Source organism: Salvia splendens, chromosome 3, assembly GCF_004379255.2.
Source record: "Salvia splendens isolate huo1 chromosome 3, SspV2, whole genome shotgun sequence".
Classification (NCBI taxonomy): Eukaryota; Viridiplantae; Streptophyta; class Magnoliopsida; order Lamiales; family Lamiaceae; genus Salvia; species Salvia splendens.
Window position 1 is genome coordinate 12,306,688 of NC_056034.1, and position 17,741 is coordinate 12,324,428.

At 42.3% G+C, this 17,741-nt stretch overlaps 1 protein-coding gene and 1 long non-coding RNA gene across 2 annotated transcripts; one reads left to right on the forward strand and one right to left on the reverse strand.

Annotated features, from left to right (window-relative positions):
• The first annotated feature begins 14,787 nt into the window (after nt 1-14,787).
• Nucleotides 14,788-16,331, forward strand: LOC121794992 (broad specificity amino-acid racemase RacX-like). The gene is made up of 2 exons (XM_042193416.1): nt 14,788-15,883; nt 15,953-16,331. Exons 1-2 carry the CDS (start codon nt 15,272-15,274, stop codon nt 16,232-16,234), a joined length of 894 nt encoding a protein of 297 aa, XP_042049350.1. The 5' UTR covers nt 14,788-15,271; the 3' UTR covers nt 16,235-16,331.
• On the reverse strand, nt 15,526-17,620 carry LOC121794994. The gene is made up of 4 exons (XR_006049389.1): nt 17,464-17,620; nt 16,005-16,214; nt 15,735-15,946; nt 15,526-15,666 (listed from the first exon to the last, which is right to left on the reverse strand). It is a non-coding gene; the product is annotated as an uncharacterized LOC121794994 (long non-coding RNA).
• Nucleotides 17,621-17,741: the final 121 nt, after the last annotated feature.

Here is a 17,741-nt window from a genome sequence, read left to right on the forward strand (position 1 = left end):
AAAAAATTATTGTTTCTGTTTAGGAAATGTATCACTCTTAGTTGAAAACCCAAAAAGAAAAACACGAAATTTTAAACGGGGCAGGGGAGTATTTAGAGAAAAATTAGAAATATATGTAATCAAATGTTACAAATGTTACAAATACAAAACAATACAAAACAATAATATAAAAAATACAAAACGGAAAACATAGTAAATGAGTTTCAGCCTAATACTAGTCCACAATCCAATAAATAAACTAAACTCCGTATTATTAGGTAATCAATAAAAACGTTTGGTTTAATCTCTTCTACATGTGTGCTAATGGTTGAGTGATTAATATATAAAGTCAACTTTTAGGTTTGAATTCATAGTGATGAACTTTTAAATTTTTTTTTATCCGATACTTTTTCATATTTATGTGAACGATCTGCTTAGGTTGTAATCCAGGTGAATTTTGAATTCATAATCTTCTGTTATGCCGTTAGGTATTATTGATGTATTTGATAAGATAGTAATATGAAGATAGAGAATTATGGACTATATAGACATTTTTAATTGTTTGAATATGTAAGTTTATCTCAAAGTCCAACATAAAACAAGGACCCGTCCCAATCTTGCTAAAATTATAAATTTAGCCATGTTTATGTAATCCACCAATTTAAATTAAGCCACCGTTATTTATAATACACAAATCCAGATAATTTATTTTCTATCAAACAACAAAGAAAAAAAATCTTATGTACGTATACTTTGACAGAAAGCATGCATTTCTTATCTTGTTTTATATACTACTATCATTTTATGTAATATCCCTCAACAGGGCCTGGTTAGAAATATATTCTTACGATATAAAATTTATTATAACATCGTAATAGAAATAAATAGTTTTCAAAAGCGAGAAAAGAAAGATTTAAAACTTCATGATAGTGTGAAGCAATGTTGTTTATAATAAGTACTATATGATGAGAAAATAAGAGTATATATAAGAAAAACTATGAAAGTCAAATAATTAGAAATTTTTCTTTATCACGTAAGGGATGCCTATAGTGTCTGAGTCGGATCCCCAGGGACATACCTTTGTGAGGAGGAGGATGGTGTGGGACTTGGCCTGACCACTCCCGTTGTGCCCAAAAGCTCGGTCATGGGTTGAGATGTGCTCGACCGACATAGAACATCGTTGTGCTAGCGCGGGCCCGAAGCGAGATACACGGAAATATAGCCATCCTCCTGGCACATGATCCAATGTGCGCGTCGCTCGAGTGTTACATCTTATATCTCATCTTTCTTATTCCAAAAAAATCAAACCATAAAGGTAATTAATTTAAAATATAAAAAAATCGACATGTTTCGCTGCAAAAGATCCTCTATTATGGTTTATAGTTAAATATTTTTGACATACTATTTGTTACAGGAATAATTGAATGAATTATTGCTTACCACATGACAAAATAATATTCTCCTACTTTTTGTAACGTTTGTACACTTTGACCAAGTTACCTGACCGTTATGCTCTTGCCTGCAAAATATATACGAGAAAGTCATAAAAAGCTGACATTTCAAAGTTTTCAATCTTGACATATTAACAACAATTACTCTTTCGTCCCTAATAATTTATCAACCTGACATATATTTTATGAAATATTATAGAAAATGAGCTAAAAAATTAGTAACATGTAAGTCCTACTTTTATATATTAGTTTTATAATAAAATATGAGCGTGAATGAATTAGTGAAATGTAGGGTCCACTACCAAAAATAATAAAAGTAAAAAGTGATAAATTTTTAGGGACGAATGAAAATGAGACAAATTTTTAGGGATGGAGGAAGTACTATTAAACAAAATTATAAGTACATATTTTAATAAGTTCGTATACTACTAGTAACACTTTTGTTAATTATATTCTTAAAATGATCAGTTAAACTCTGATTTATAAGTATATAATTTCAATCAACATTTTGGCCATGACCTCCACGTCATCATACTCTCGGTACTCCTCCATCCACTCGGCCAGCGTGGACTAGCATGATGGGCTCTGATGGGATACGAACTAAACAACTAAACAATAATTGCGAGCCCAATAGCAGTGACGGCCCATCAGCCCAAAACCCAAGAAAGAGTATCAGTTCGGCACAACCAAAGAGTTCGGTCACAGCCTATAGCTCGGTAAAAGCCGACCAATCGAGCTCAACTCTCAGATCGGCAAAAGCTGATCGGCAAAGTTCAGCAGTTCGGTCTTAGTATTCGACCGAACAAGGAGATAGTGGACCCATGCAGGATCTCCACGACCTCCATTACACCCACGATCTATTTAGTGGTATTAAGCAGTTATCAACCCCCCTACCAGGGCTGCAAACCACGATCTTATTTCGAATGTATAAATAGAACTTAGATCAGATAGACCAGGGTTAAGTTCTCTAGATCCTGAATCTCATATAGCAAATCAGTATTGTAATCTGTAAGCTAGATCAAGCAATACAAATTTGCCCTCTATTCTTCCCGTGGACGTAGATTTACCTCAGTAAATCGAACCACGTAATTTTCAGTGTTGTGATCTTCATTTATTACTTGCATTTATTCCCATCAAAAATTCGCTAAATCATCACTGGCGCCGTCTGTGGGAACACAGAAAACCAAAACTGTGATAAAAGCGAGTTTTTGATCCTCTTCCACCAAAAAATGCGTACCAGATCACATAATACCCATACTTCCGTCCGTGATGAACGTGAGGAAGCTAGTCCAGCCCGTAGGTCTAGAAAACAGCCTCTGGAGAAATCTGCCTCCAGTTCTCACGGTGAAAGAACAAACCACTCAAAAAGTCATCGCACCGAGCCTCCCCAGCAGCTCGATTTGAATGAGGCTGTCAAGTTGTTCTTGGCTGAGAAGCAGGATGAGTTCTTAACATTCCTGCAAAAGAGCCAGAAGCCGGAGAAGAAAACGGCGGATTCTCCCTCCCCCTCCAGACATGAAAGTCACTACCGCAGTAGTGTCGTATCTTCCAGGAGAAAGAATCCTCACCACCGATATGTTCCTTCTCCTCCTTGTTACCGAAATCACAGGAGAACTCCATCTCCACCATACCGTAGAGATGTCGGATTCGCTATGTATGGAGCGCTGAAGACTCCATTTTCGGATGATATCACCAGAACTCCGTTGCCACAGACTTACCGAACTCCGTCAGTGACTTATGACGGGTTAGTGGATCCTCATGATTTCCTGGGACGCTATCAGTATAATATGGCGAACCAAGGTCTCAATGAGGTTCATATGTGTAAGTTGTTTCCCGAGCTGCTCATCGGGAACGCAAGAAGGTGGTTTGATAGCCTCCCTCAAGGCAGCATTAGATCTTACAGAGATCTAATGGATGCTTTTCATAGGAGGTTCTTCCAGAAAGCTGAAACCCGAATCACTTCGGCTCAGCTGCTTTCTATACGTCAAGGTCGCGATGAAAAGATTAGCGACTTCATGACAAGATTCCACAAGGAATGCCCACAAGTAGATGATCTCAATGATCTACTTGTCATTTCGGCATTCCAAAATGGAATTCTGCCAGGAGCTCTCTACAGAAAGCTCGTTGAATGCAGTCCGCAAACAGCTCAAGAGATGTGGGACATTGCGGACCAGTTTTCTCGTGCTGATGAGGCAGACCGTCGAAAACGGTCTTTAGACAGCTCTTCCAGAGGAGACAAGAGGAAGCCCGATCATAGCGATCAGGGACATCCTCGCCGAACTCCTTTTGAAAGAATTCAAAGGGCACCGGTACAAGACAGATTGGGACCACGTCTCAATCCTGAGAAACCACCCGCTCAGTTATTACCATTGAACAAGTCGAGAGCGGAAATTTTCGAACTGCATTCTGATATGTTCGAAAAACCAAAGCCGATGACGAAATCGGCCACGCGCCGAAGTCAGGATAAATATTGCTCCTTCCATCAAGACCACGGTCACGATACCGAGGAGTGCCGAAATTTGGCAGCAGATATTGATGTTCTTGTGAAAGCAGGGACGTTAAAAAAATACCAAAGCAAGCCGCCGAAAAAGAATAAGAAACAGAGAAGTGCGAACTGCGCTCCTCAGGATCCTAAAAGGCAACAGGATCCCGAAGACGATGACGAGCCGCAATATGATGGAGTAATCCAGACTATTGACGCTCTCCCAGCCGGGAAGACTAAATCGTCTCTAAAATCAGAACGCAGAGGCTTCAATCGAGAGGAGCCAACACATAAAAGGCTGAAGAAGGAGGAAGTAATTACATTTTCAGATGCAGATCCCGTCCCGGCCATTTCTCCTCATCAAGACGCTATTGTCATTCAAGCTGGAGTGGCAAACAAACTGATCCACAGAGTGTTTGTGGATACAGGAGCGTCGGTTAGCATTCTTTTTAAAGAATGTTTTGATAAACTGGAAGTGGATCCAGCTCGGCTCAGTCCGGCCCCACTTCCTCTGAAAAGTTTCGCCCAGGAGGACACCCGCCCTGAAGGTATTATCAGCCTTCCGATTACGGTAGGAAGAGCGCCTACTAGCTCCAGTACGGTGATCGAGTTTTTTGTGGTAAAAGCTCGATCCCCGTATAACATTATACTGGGAAGAGACTGGCTCAACACAGTTCGGGCCATTTGCTCTACTTATCACCTCACAATCAAGATCCCCACTAAAGGAGGGATAGCAGTCATCCGAGGTGATCAAAAGAGAGCAAAAGAATGTTTGCAGATTGCGCTTAAAAGTGCCGAACAATCAGATCGGCACCATCAAGCATAGCAATCACAGCAGCCGGAGTCAGAGGCAGGCGAAATGAACGAAGTCACACCGGAGCCGAACTCGATGAAAGTTCAGTTATACGAAGATGATCCATCCAGAACGGTCAAGATCGGTTTCGCGGGAACACCTCTACTCCGGGAAAAGACCATCCAGCTCCTCAAAGAGTACAAAGATGTCTTTGCGTGGTCTCCGTTGGACATGACTGGAGTGTCTCCCGAGGTAATTACACATCGGTTAAATATTGATCCTTCAGTCCGGCCTATAAAACAGAAGCAAAGACTCTTTGCGGCAGAAAGAAATCAAGTCATCCATGATGAAGTCCGCCAATTACTGAAAGCGGATGTATTATTTGAAGTAAAATATCCTTCTTGGGTGGCCAATCCTGTGATGATCAAGAAAAAAGAAGGAGGATGGCGGATGTGCATAGATTTTACGGATCTAAATAAGCACTGTCCTAAAGATTGCTACCCCCTTCCCAACATAGATAAAAAAGTAGAAGCTCTGATAGGCTTCGAAATTTTCTGTTTTCTTGATTTGTATAAAGGATACCACCAAGTTTTAATGGATGAGAATGATGCTTCAAAAACGGCTTTCATTACTGACTTCGGTATTTTTGCTTATAAAAAGATGCCATTTGGTTTAAAGAATGCCGGAGCCACATATCAAAGGATGGTAGATAAGCTATTTCGGCACCTGATCGGAAAAGAGGTTGAAGTATATGTTGACGATATAGTTGTTAAAAGCAGAAGCACTTCGGAGTACGAAAACAATCTCAAATCCACTCTCGACGTGCTCAAAAAAGCCAACCTCAAACTCAATCCCCAAAAATGTACCTTTTTGGTAGATTCGGGAAAATTTCTGGGTTGTTGGGTTTCAAAGGAAGGACTCAAGGCAAATCCCCTAAAGGTTCAAGTTGTTCAGAACATGACAATGCCGAAGTCCATACATGATGTGCAAAGGCTAACTGGATGTCTAGCCGCACTGAATAGATTCCTTTCCCAAGCAGCCGAAAAGCAAATGCCGTTCTTCAATGTTTTGAAGAAGGCACCAAAGTTTGAGTGGGGAGCCGAACAGAAAAAGGCCTTTTGACGAACTCAAAAGTTATTTAACCGAACTTCCTACTCTCTCTGCTCCAACAGATGCCGAAGTGATATTCTTATATTTAGCAGCATCAGATCAAACCATTAGCGCGGTGCTTGTGCGAGAAGAAGGCCTAAAACAGCGTCCTATCTACTTTACAAGCCGAGCATTAAGAGGTCCCGAAACAAGGTATCAACCTCTGGAAAAAATTGCTCTGGCATTAGTAAATGCAGCAAGGAGACTGCGGCCATATTTCTATGCTCACAAAGTATGCGTCTTAACCGATCTTCCACTTCGGCAAGTTTTGACTAAGCCAGAAGCATCAGGCAGAATTGCCAAGTGGGCCATAGAGTTGGGAGAGCATTCAATAGAATATCTACCTCGGAAAGCCATCAAGGGACAAGCCTTGGCAGATTTTCTTGTAGAGGCAAAGTTCGATCAGGCAATCCCTATTATTGCCGAACAGAAAAATCCTACCAATGATGAACTAACACAGCCCCAGAAACCCGAAGTAGAGCCGCCGGACTGTTGGATTGGATTCGTAGATGGAGCTTCGAATAAGACAGGAAGTGGAGCTGGTATTCTACTTATCGCTCCCGACGGACACGAAGTAACTTATTCACTTCGGTTCTTATTCCCAACCACTAATAACGAAGCCGAATACGAAGCCCTTCTTGCCGGACTTCAGTTAGCGCAACGTCTACTTGTCAAATCTCTCAAAATTCATTGTGATTCACAAGTCATAGTGAATCACATGCTGGGTACAAGTGAAGCCCGTGGTGAAAGGATGAAAAAATACTTGGACAAAGCGCAAAGTATTAGCCGAAATTTCTCTTATTTTCGGATAATCCGCATTCCCAGAGCGGGAAATAGCCGAGCAGATACTTTAAGTAAGTTGGCCTCATATCCGAGCTCAAAGGTGGAGGAATTACCGCACAGAAGCATTGATGAAGCTGAAGTACACTCAGTAACCAGTTCACCAAACTGGATGACGCCAATATTAAAGTATCTAGATCAAGGACAACTGCCCGAGGATAAGAGAGAAGCAAGGAAAATCACATGCCGAGCACGTCGGTATGAACTTCATGAAGGAGTCCTATATAGAAAGTCCTACCTTCAACCGTTATTGCGATGTGTAGGACCAGAAGAGACGGATTACATCCTTAGAGAAGTTCATGAAGGATCCTGCGGTAGCCACATCGGAGCTAGAGCATTAGCTAAAAAAGTTCTGAGATGGGGATATTATTGGCCAACTTTGGTACAAGAAGCAGTACAGCTAGTTAAGAAATGTACGAAATGCCAAATCCATGCAAATATCCCAAGGACGCCGCAGACTGATCTATGTGCTATGCAAAGCCCTTGGCCTTTTATGCAATGGGGCATAGACATAGTATGACCACTACCACAAGCTCCCCGGCAAATGAAATTCTTGATCGTTGCCGTGGATTACTTCACAAAGTGGGTGGAGGCTGAACCATTAGCTACGATAACAAGCTCAAAGGCATTAGATTTTGTCTGGAAGAACATAGTTTGCCGATTTGGCATACCCCATATCCTCATTTCAGATAATGGGACTCAGTTTACTGACAAAACATTCAAGAATTGGTGCCAAGAGTTGAATATTCAACAGCGGTTCACTTCAGTCTCTCACCCACAAGCAAACGGACAAACAGAAGTAACAAACCGTACTTTGGTGAAAGGATTAAAAACTCGGTTAGAACAAGCCAAAGGACAATGGGTAGAAAATCTTCCTCAAGTCCTATGGTCTTACCGAACTACACCAAAAACCTCCAACGGTGAAACTCCGTACAGTCTAGTGTACGGCACTGAAGCCGTAATTCCGGTTGAGATCGGCATACCCAGCCCCCGAACCCTTAATTTCTCAACAGAACTGAATGACGACGGACTGAGAGCCGAACTAGATCTTGCCGAAGAAAGAAGAGAATTGGCCTTCATAAAAGAAGCCAAGTACAAGGAGCAAGTAACCCGGTATTATAACCAAAGGGTGAAAAAGCTGCAGTTTCAAGTGGGAGATCTCGTATTAAGAAACAATGAAGTAAGCCGAGCAGAAAAGCTGGGCAAACTTGAACCCACATGGGAAGGTCCGTATCGGGTGTCAGAAGTCCTGGGAAAAGGGTCTTATAAATTAACTCACATGTCAGGAGAACAAGTACCCCGAACATGGCATATTTCCAACCTCAAGAAGTTCTATTTGTAAGAGACAAGGTCCGGTCAGTCTTGTGTCTAGTTCGGTCCTAGGGTTATGTGCTTTCATATTTTTATTGTTCTTTATACTTGTCGTTTTTTAAAAGATTAAAATCTTTTTCGTCCTTTTTATTTGTCTCTCTATGTGCGTTTTGTCTCTTATAAATGTTACTGAGATATATTGTTCCTTAAAGGCTGATCCCCTTTTTTTAGATCATGTATTAAAGACAATTGTGAGTCCAAGCTTCTAAGGAAGATACAAGATTCCACAATTCAGCTTAAGAAACAAGCAATTCGTCTGAAACGAACTGCAATAAGCCGAAAACCACTCCGGTTAACTAGGGAAAGTCCAATCCAAGCGATAAAACTCGCCAAATAAGGACACTAACTAAGTCCGGTCAAAGAAGAGTTTACTTCATAAGACCGAGGACGAGTACAATAAATGAAATAAAAAATCGCTGAACTGTAAATACGCAGTGATAGAAGCGAAATGAAAAAAATTTCATTTACTAAGTCTTGTTGGGCATACAATTCCGCTGCCCTACGAGAATGCGTTACACCATTACAAAGGACTATTCTACTGTCTACGATTGCTAAAGTTGAGCCACCTATCCGAAAAATCCTCATGATGCTGAGTTCGGGCGTTCCGAGCAGTTGAAGAATAAGTAGGTGGACGAGATGCTCTGATCGACCTACCGCCTCTTCCATGAGTCCGGGAAGTTCTAGCACCTCGGCGGCGAAGAGTCTCTTCACGAAGCATTCGCTGATCTTGCTCACTCATATTCACAACTCCTCTACGAACTTCAGGGCGTTCTTGTCTTGACGTTTCCGGTTGCTCCTGAGTCCGTTGCTGATTTGGAGTAGAATTTTGAGTAAGTGGATTAGAGGTTTGAGTTGGAGTGTGAGCATCTGTTAGCGGGAAACGGCTAAGGAATCTCTCGATTGAGGGACGCCGGGAAAGAATGATGTCGTACAGAGAAGCCAAGCGTCGCAATGATTTCACAACTTGTTGGCAAGCCGAGCTCTCCAGCACATTGTTCTTCCGGAGTACATGAAGCTTCTCCCACAGTTCATCAACTTGATTCTGAACTTCAGATATAGTCATTCCCCCGCGCCCGCAGATGAAATCTTCATATGCAGTCCTCTCAGCGATGACAGTATTCAGCTCGGCCTCCAGATCTTTCTTTATGCACTCTAAGTCCTTATTGTTGGACTCCAGCTCCACTAAACGAGCCAAGAGTTCATCATACTTCATCTGGTCATCTATAGCTTTTTTCTCAGCTTCATTTAAAGCCAAATAGTATAGCCGCTTCCAATGAAGTACCTCCAGCTCCTTAGAGTTAAGAATACGAAGCAGCTATGTCAGTTCGGCATTTCAGTTTACCGAGCAGGCAGTAAACCACAATAGGAGTAAAAGAGATTAAGAAGAGCTATAAGGAAGACACGAGTGTAGAAAGAAGAATTTTTTTCATTCACAAGAAAAAATTTACACAAGGAGGGCTTCAAGGCCATTTTACAAATAGAAAGAAAGAAACTAAACTAAGAGAAGGGAGACGAAATCATACTCCGCCAGTTTCGTCTCCGGCTTCCCTGTGGGTTTCAGCTTCTTTCGCCTCCCTCCTCCCTCCCTCCTGCTCGGCGCCCCCATCGCCGATCTGCTGCACCTCTTGCTCGGCGTGCCCGTCGCCGGTCTGCTGATCCTTCTGCTCGGTCTCCTTGCCGGCCTCATTTTCCTGCTCACCCTCTTCTTTGAAAATTGAAGCGGGTGAAACAGGCCCCAAGGAGGCAAAGATGGCCTCCATGTTCTCGTCACGGTCAGCACGGCAATTACGGACTCGTTCAACAGAAAGCAGGACCGATGAAGACGCAAGCTCCTCAAGGAGCGGCAGACTCTGGAGACGCACTGCAATCTCTCGGCCATACAGCGGCAAGACGACTTCGGGTTCCTGCTCAACATTATCGGTCATCAATTTCAGCAGATCACCGATAAGGGCCGAAAATTGATTGCTCAAAAAAAGTTTCTCCGTGTAAACACGGAGAGCCTCCCCCTGAGCAACCACGGCAGCCGCCTCCCTCTGTTTCGACCGCTCTCTCTGATTGATGAGCTGGTCTTTGGCACGCTGGGCTTCATCCTGAGCCGAGATCATAGCGGCCCTTGCCCTCTCAAAGTCTGCCCGAGCCTGTTCGGCCTGGTGATGAGCAGCATTCAAATTCCTCTGCATCTCATCATAATCGCTGGACGCTTTAGAGAGTTCAACTGTGACGAGTTTGCAGAGCATATTGTTCCTCTGAAAATGGAAAAAAGGAAAAAGTCAACAGAGGGGCCACAAAAAAAATATAGGAAAGAAGCAAAGCCAGAAAATCAAGAAGAAAATTCACCTCTACAAAGTCCTTTGGCCATAAAAAGGGCTCAGAGATATGTTCCGAAGTGGCCGTAACCACTCCTGATCCATAACCCCCCTGGACAATGTCTCTCTCTGGCGCTTTTGGGGGTTTCTGAGTCTTCGCCTTCCCCCTTGCCGAGGTCGATCCCGGCTTTTTTGGATCCGAAGACTGACTCGAAGAGGTCTTCTGCCTCTTCGGATTCTTCTCGGCATCAGACGCCGAGCTGGTGGTTTTCTGTTTCTCCGGCTCCTTTGATTCGGAGGATTTGCGACCAAGCTTGCTTAGCATGTTCACTGCCAAAAAGCAAGAAAACAAAGTTAGTTTTCGCCGCTAAAGCAGTAAAGCATAAAAAAGAAATCCTCACCCTCAGTCTCTTCGTCCGAAGACGAGGAGTCGAACACGAAGTCACCCTTGACGAGCTCAGATTCCAAATACTGTTTCCTAATCATGGGAATCTTATTGAGCCCGCCCTCGAGCTCGTCCAACGGTTCTACCCGAGGATGAGGAATCACGGACTTCGGCCCTCTCCAGGAAAAGTCCGGAGCCGCTGTCCTATTGTAAAAAAAGAAGCGATTTTTCCACATCGGCCATTTGGTTTTACAGAAGGCTCTAAAGGGCTGTAAAGGGATCAAGTAAAACCAGGATCTCTTTCTCTTAAACTGAAAGAAATTAAGGATTGCCCTCAGAGACAGATCCTTTTCTAGTCTACGCAGCTCGGCAGCAAAGGCCGATAAGTGCCTCCAAGAATTTGGAGTCACCTGACCTAAAGGAAGTTGGAAAAAATCAAGAAGCTCTACAAAGGCGGGGGGAAGAGGGAAACGAAGCCCGCATTCTAAGCAGGCTTCGTAAACGGTGGCATAACCCTCCGGCGGCGAGTTAGCCCTATGAGTGTCGTCGGGAATCACCACTAACCCCCCAGGAAGAAAATATTTTCTGTGTAAGGATATCACAGTATCCTTACTCAAAATGCTGTGAAAATATTCTACCGTCTTCTCCCCGGACTTTTTCCGGCCAGAAGATCCCTTACCCCCCTTCCTACCACTACCTGATTCAGAAACAGTTTCAGAAGAAGAAGACATGATTCTTACTCTTTGATGGTCGAAAGTCTCTGAAGAAATTCTTGAAGAAGCGGAAGAAAATTTTACGAAAAAGAGAGAGAATGCAGAAGAAATAATCGCAAAAGTGTTCCAATGATGAAGAAAGGAAATATTTATCAGATTCGCAGAGGCGTTTCAAATTCGTCGCACCGTTTCAAATCCCACTTTTTCTGGATTCTCTGGCCGGATTTGCTGTCACATTTAATGCAGACACGTGCAGAGCACGTCCCCTGGCGTCAGCCTCCCCCTTACACTTATCCAAAATGCCGAAGTGATTCACTTCGCTTTTCGGGGGGGGTGGTGATGGGATACGAACTAAACAACTAAACAATAATTGCGAGCCCAATAGCAGTGACGGCCCATCAGCCCAAAACCCAAGAAAGAGTATCAGTTCGGCACAACCAAAGAGTTCGGTCACAGCCTATAGCTCGGTAAAAGCCGACCAATCGAGCTCAACTCTCAGATCGGCAAAAGCTGATCGGCAAAGTTCAGCAGTTCGGTCTCAGTATTCGACCGAACAAGGAGATAGTGGACCCATGCAGGATCTCCACGACCTCCATTACACCCACGATCTATTTAGTGGTATTAAGCAGTTATCAACCCCCCTACCAGGGCTGCAAACCACGATCTTAGTTCGAATGTATAAATAGAACTTAGATCAGATAGACCAGGGTTAAGTTCTCTAGATCCTGAATCTCATATAGCAAATCAGTATTGTAATCTGTAAGCTAGATCAAGCAATACAAATTTGCCCTCTATTCTTCCCGTGGACGTAGATTTACCTCAGTAAATCGAACCACGTAATTTTCAGTGTTGTGATCTTCATTTATTACTTGCATTTATTCCCATCAAAAATTCGCTAAATCATCAGGCTCCACGAGCAAGACTCCAAAGTCGTAAACGTTGCTCTTGGAGGACATTATCACGTTGTCTCGGAAAACATGACAATGTAAGTAGCCCAAAGAGTCCTCGGCCCTATCAAGACGTGTACTCTTAGATGGCTGCCAAGCTAGTAGAGGTTGGAAGTCTATGAGCTTGGCATCATCTTCAATGAAGAGGAGAATGTTGGTGACTGGACGCCACAGTGTATGATTGGGGTATCAACTACCAAGTTAAGATAATTGAGAGTGTATATGATATCATATATGTTTGGGATGATTTTAGACTTTTTTTTAAGATAAATGCATGTGGAATATTAAAATTAGGTAAATAATTTGATTCAAACATTATAATTTAGTATCAGTATATAAAATTAAGAGCATCCACAATGGGGAGGACGATAGTGTGCCCGATGCATCGGGCGCGCTATCGTCCATCACTGTGGGTGTGCGGACGATGCAACGCATTTTAGTTTTTTTTTTAAGTTCGAAAATTTTGTTTATATAAATACCCCATCCTCATATTTCATATGTAACTTTTCGATCCACTTTTCAACTCTCAAATTACACTATAAAATGGATTCCGGTGGATACTCAAGTCCTGGTAGCCCGATATTTGGAGATGGCGCACGGTGGCCGGGTACACAACCTGGCGAATATCAGTCGTTCGACGATAACATGCAGTACGACCCCGACTTAGTACGGATTCGTACGGTCTCTCTGACATGGAGCCGTCTCCAACTCGCCCTGCCGCCCCTTCCCGTCGCACCGCCGCCGCCCCCTCCGCCGCCGAGCCCTCGGCTGCCGCCCCCTCCGCCGCCCCCGCCAGAAAGAAGCGGACCAAGCACCGCGCGTACAAGTTGCCACCTCCGGCAACGAATGAAGAGTACGCCCCCGGCCGTACGAACTACCAGCCGGATGAAACACCCTCGTCTTGGCGAGGTGTTGGGTGGATATATCGGAGGACCCAATATTCGCGAACAACCAAAAGTAGCTCGCGTACTGGGAGCGCATCGCCGAGCGCTACAATGAGGCGAAGCCGCTGAGCGCGTACAAGCGCCAAAGGGAGCAGCTCCGCAAGCACTGGGATCAGGGGAAGAAGCAAGTCAACCTGTTCGCGACGGAGTATGAGAAGTGCTCGAGGAACAAGGGGAAGGCGAAAGCGACATCCTCCCGGCGGCGTCCCATAAGCGTCAAGGCTGCGAAGAACAAGGGGAAGGCGAAGGCGACATCCTCCTCGGTCGCCGCCCCCCATCGCCGATCCCGACCCGACCCCTACCCCGACCCCGACGACAATTGCCTTCTCGGATTTGGCAACGGCCTCGATGGCGCGGACGTTGTTGGATACGCACAACGGCCTTATGAAGTGTACAGATCCAACCAGAGCCGCATATCTCCAGGGGTTGATCGATGAGTTGCGCCGGAAGTTGGAGCTTTTGTAGAATAGTCAAATTTTTTTATTTATAACCATTGTAACTTTTTTTAATCAATGTATTATTTGCCGTTTCTATTTAATCGTTGTGTTTTTTAATTAGTTTGCATTTATATATTTGAAAACATTAAATTAATTAACAAAACAATAGTAAAACCTATAGGGCGCCCCACTGCAGGTGGAAGGGCAGGAGGATAAAATGCTGACGTGGCGGTGCATAGGGCGGGATTTAGGGCTCCCCACTGTGGATGCCCTAATCCTATTATTATCTAGTATATATCAGGATGGAAATTCCATTTAAGAGAAGCAAAATGGAGACTTTTTTAAAGGGAAGCATGAATAGGAACACTACAATAGTGCAACTTTTACAAAAATGGTAAATTAATGTCAAGATAAGTAGATAAAGATTCCAAGTCATTCATGTTTAGATAGTGATAGGCAGCTCTAATATGCATGAGATAGAAGTTGAGGTTCCTTGATACAAGAAATTACTTTTAATCATCTGAAAATACTACTGTGATGTGATATAAATTTATAATGATGAAGTGTAATAATACAAAAAATCAAGATCATCTAGTATTTTAGTGCGTCTCATTGAATTTAGTGGGCGTGTCGATCTATGATTGGAGAAACCCATTACCATCGCTAGTTGGACAGCTGCCGGTGTTGTTTGGCTCCATTTCATGGCAAATATGCAATATTAGGTCTACTATTTTATAGTACTAATAATTCACCTCTTATTCTCAATTCAAATTCTTTCGTTGTTAAATATTTCATTTCAATTATTAAGGAAAATAAGAGTATTAACTTATCTTCTTTCAATTCGATCTTTTAAAATAAAGGACACTTCAACATTCTCACAAAACAAACATTTATCTTTGAAGCAAGAATCATGGTTGAATCATCGCGCCAAATGAGGGAGACAACTTCTGCTTTCGAGTATTGAATCTAGTTTCAATCTCGTATTTCATTTCGTCTACAAAAATAAACACACTAGACTAGCACACGATACATCTCGAATAAAGAAGTAAGAGGACCACACTTTTTTTTTAATTCGGTGTATCCTTTCATATATAGGAGGTTTCTTTCACTTCTCCTGTGATACTATGATTGGCCAAGACCTTACCCTTCAATCACGAATCACAATGAAACATCTATACAAGACCTAGTGCATAACTTTTGTTTCCTAGTTCTTCATTCACAATTATTGCACCATTTCATGTTTCCAACAAATGACAAAATGTGATTGAGTCATCCACGGCTAAGATTCTCTATTGGTAGTTTCTTTGCTATATATTGATGTCTAGTGAGAAAGTGGGAGATAGAGTTGTTTTCATGTTGGGAATTATTGAGAAAGTTTTAACACTTTAAAGGGTGATTTCTAACATTCAAGAAAAACTAACTTCTCTAAGTTGAACTGCAATGCTATACTGCAGATATAACAGTTAAACCAAACATGTCGTTTTTCCAGTCGTTCGTTTGTTCACCTTGCAACCGCTGTTTTATATCTAGAGACATGATGCAGAGGAAAGGGCAAAGAAATCGAGCAACAGTGAGACTTACAGCATCGGTAATCCATCATGGTAGAGCTATCAGTGATCCGACCAACGTCGTAGGGATACTTGGTGGTGATTCCAGTCTGATTTTTGCAAAGAAACTCATCGATCACAAAAGAGAGATGCCGTTTGTCCTCTGCATGGAACCAGCGCTGATCAACCAGCTATTATCGCTTCAAAAAGGTTCGTTACGTTGCCTTTCTGGTGAACAAGAAGAAGTATGTATTGACGACCACTGGTTGATAGTTGAGAAGTTGAGGCGTAAACGAGTGATTCTTGAAAATTGTGGAGTTTGCTGCATTGTGATGCCCTGTCATTTACTGCAATGCTGGCACGATGAAATCAAAGAGGGATGCTCCGTACCTTTTATTCATATGGGTGAATCTGTAGCTGAGGAGCTGAAGGAGGCAAAGCTGAGGCCGATTGAAGCTGGCAGCGCTCTCACCATCGGTCTTCTTGCCACCAACACTTTGTTGGTGACTAGGATGTATCAGCAGAAACTTGAAAACGAGGTATCCATTGCCTGACCCTCCATTTCTTGATGATTCTTGCAATACTACCTGAGACTGTTACATCTGCAGGGTTTTGAGGTTTTAATACCGGATACAAACACCTTGAAACATATAGTGATACCTGCGGTTCAAGCGTTGAGCCAAAAAGACTTTGTAGGAGCAACGAATTTGCTTAGAATCTCTCTTCATATTCTGCTGGTAAGAGCTGTGAACAGAGTGGTTCTTGCTTCGGATGAGTTTCGCGAACTTTTGCCTTCGGATGATCCCTTGTGGAGAAAATGCATAGATCCAATGGACGCGTTGGCCCGCTCGACTGTTAAGTATGCCCAATCTGTAGAAAGAAGTAAATAGAGAAAGCTAGCAAGTTCATGTGAATGTCAAATCGTCAATATATATTTCTGAATGTAACATTTATTAAAATTATCCGTACATGTAAGCTGTAAATCTACGTTCAAACGGGCTACATAAGCAATATCGGTCCTTCAAATGGAAGGTTGCGCTATATGTGTAGAGTTCCTGAGAATTAGAATAAAGAAATTATAGCAAGGAAGCTGAGTGAGGATGAACACTCACCAAGAACTGGAACGTAGCCAATATAATGACAAAATTTGAATCAAGGAATGCATTTCGATAAAAATGTACTCATGTTTATAGAGTCAGTACAATAGAAGGATCCACACAACTCACAACATTGGACAAATCACATAGAAATATAGAATGTACAACAATAACTAGATTTTTAATATTCATAAAGCTAATCCATTCGTTTAGTCGATTTATTGGTGTTTGCACAGTAATATCCGTCGAAGAACGAAATAACTGAAGCTAGGAGCATCAGGTATTAATGAGTTTCGAAGGAGGATCTATTAAAGCTTCGTTGTGCCAGGAAAGGAAGGAAGGAAGGACGACGATAAGAGCATCATATCCAACGGGATTTGAGCACATAGCAGCAAACACGAAGCGTATCAGTGATGCAAAACAAGAAAGTTGTAAGTAACAAAGGATGCTGCTAACCACCATCTTCTTTAAGTATCATAACGACATCTCCAGAATGTCGGACTGGCAAAAAACAAGTAAAATGAAGGAACGAATATGTAATTCCAATTTGCATAGTTTAAAAAAGTGCATGAGTTATACAAGGGTAGAACCGTAGAAAGAACAAAAGTCATGAACCCATTTAGATAGTAGTCAGCTGCAGTGGTTATATCCTTTATTTGATATCAAAATGAGAGGTGCAATTTATAGTATCGTGTAAATTTTAGCTCAACAACAGACAATGTTTCCCTTTAATCGTCCTAACTAAACAACCTACATCAAGATATCAAAAGTTGAAATAGCTATATTGAAGAGGCAATCATGGAGTATGAAAATAGCAGCTATGCATTGATTTATCAAGCAAGGTTTGCTGAAGTCTTCCAGAAAAATATGACGATTTTGCTCCTAAAACCAATCAAAGAATGCTAACAAAATCAGCACTCAGCAATTTTGATTCTAAAACCAATCTCAGTAAACATGCTCAAACAATTTCTCAATTTTCTACACCTTTTACTATAAAAAATGCTAACAAAATTAGAACTCACAATCAGGCTCAGCCTCGGAATTCGAATTCTGGCACCCAACCAATCATCATAGCTTTCTTTAAGTTTGTGACAATTCCAGATCATCAAATCGGACAAAATTTGGAGCCCTAAAACCATCAATTTGGGTGCGAAAATGCCCAGCTCAAGTTTTGCAGCTAAAAGGGTATATAGGTAAATATTTGAAAGATTATAATCAACGGCCAGGAAACGCGGGTGCAGCGAATGAATGCTACGACCCACCACACGGCGCACTGTACAAGAACCCACAAATTTATGCA

Coding starts and splice junctions, on each gene's coding strand:
- LOC121794992 (XM_042193416.1), top strand. CDS start 15,272: ATGTCGTTTTTCCAGTCGTTCGTTTGTTCACCTTGCAACCGCTGTTTT. Junction 15,884..15,952: donor AGCAGAAACTTGAAAACGAG/GTATCCATTGCC, acceptor TTACATCTGCAG/GGTTTTGAGGTTTTAATACC.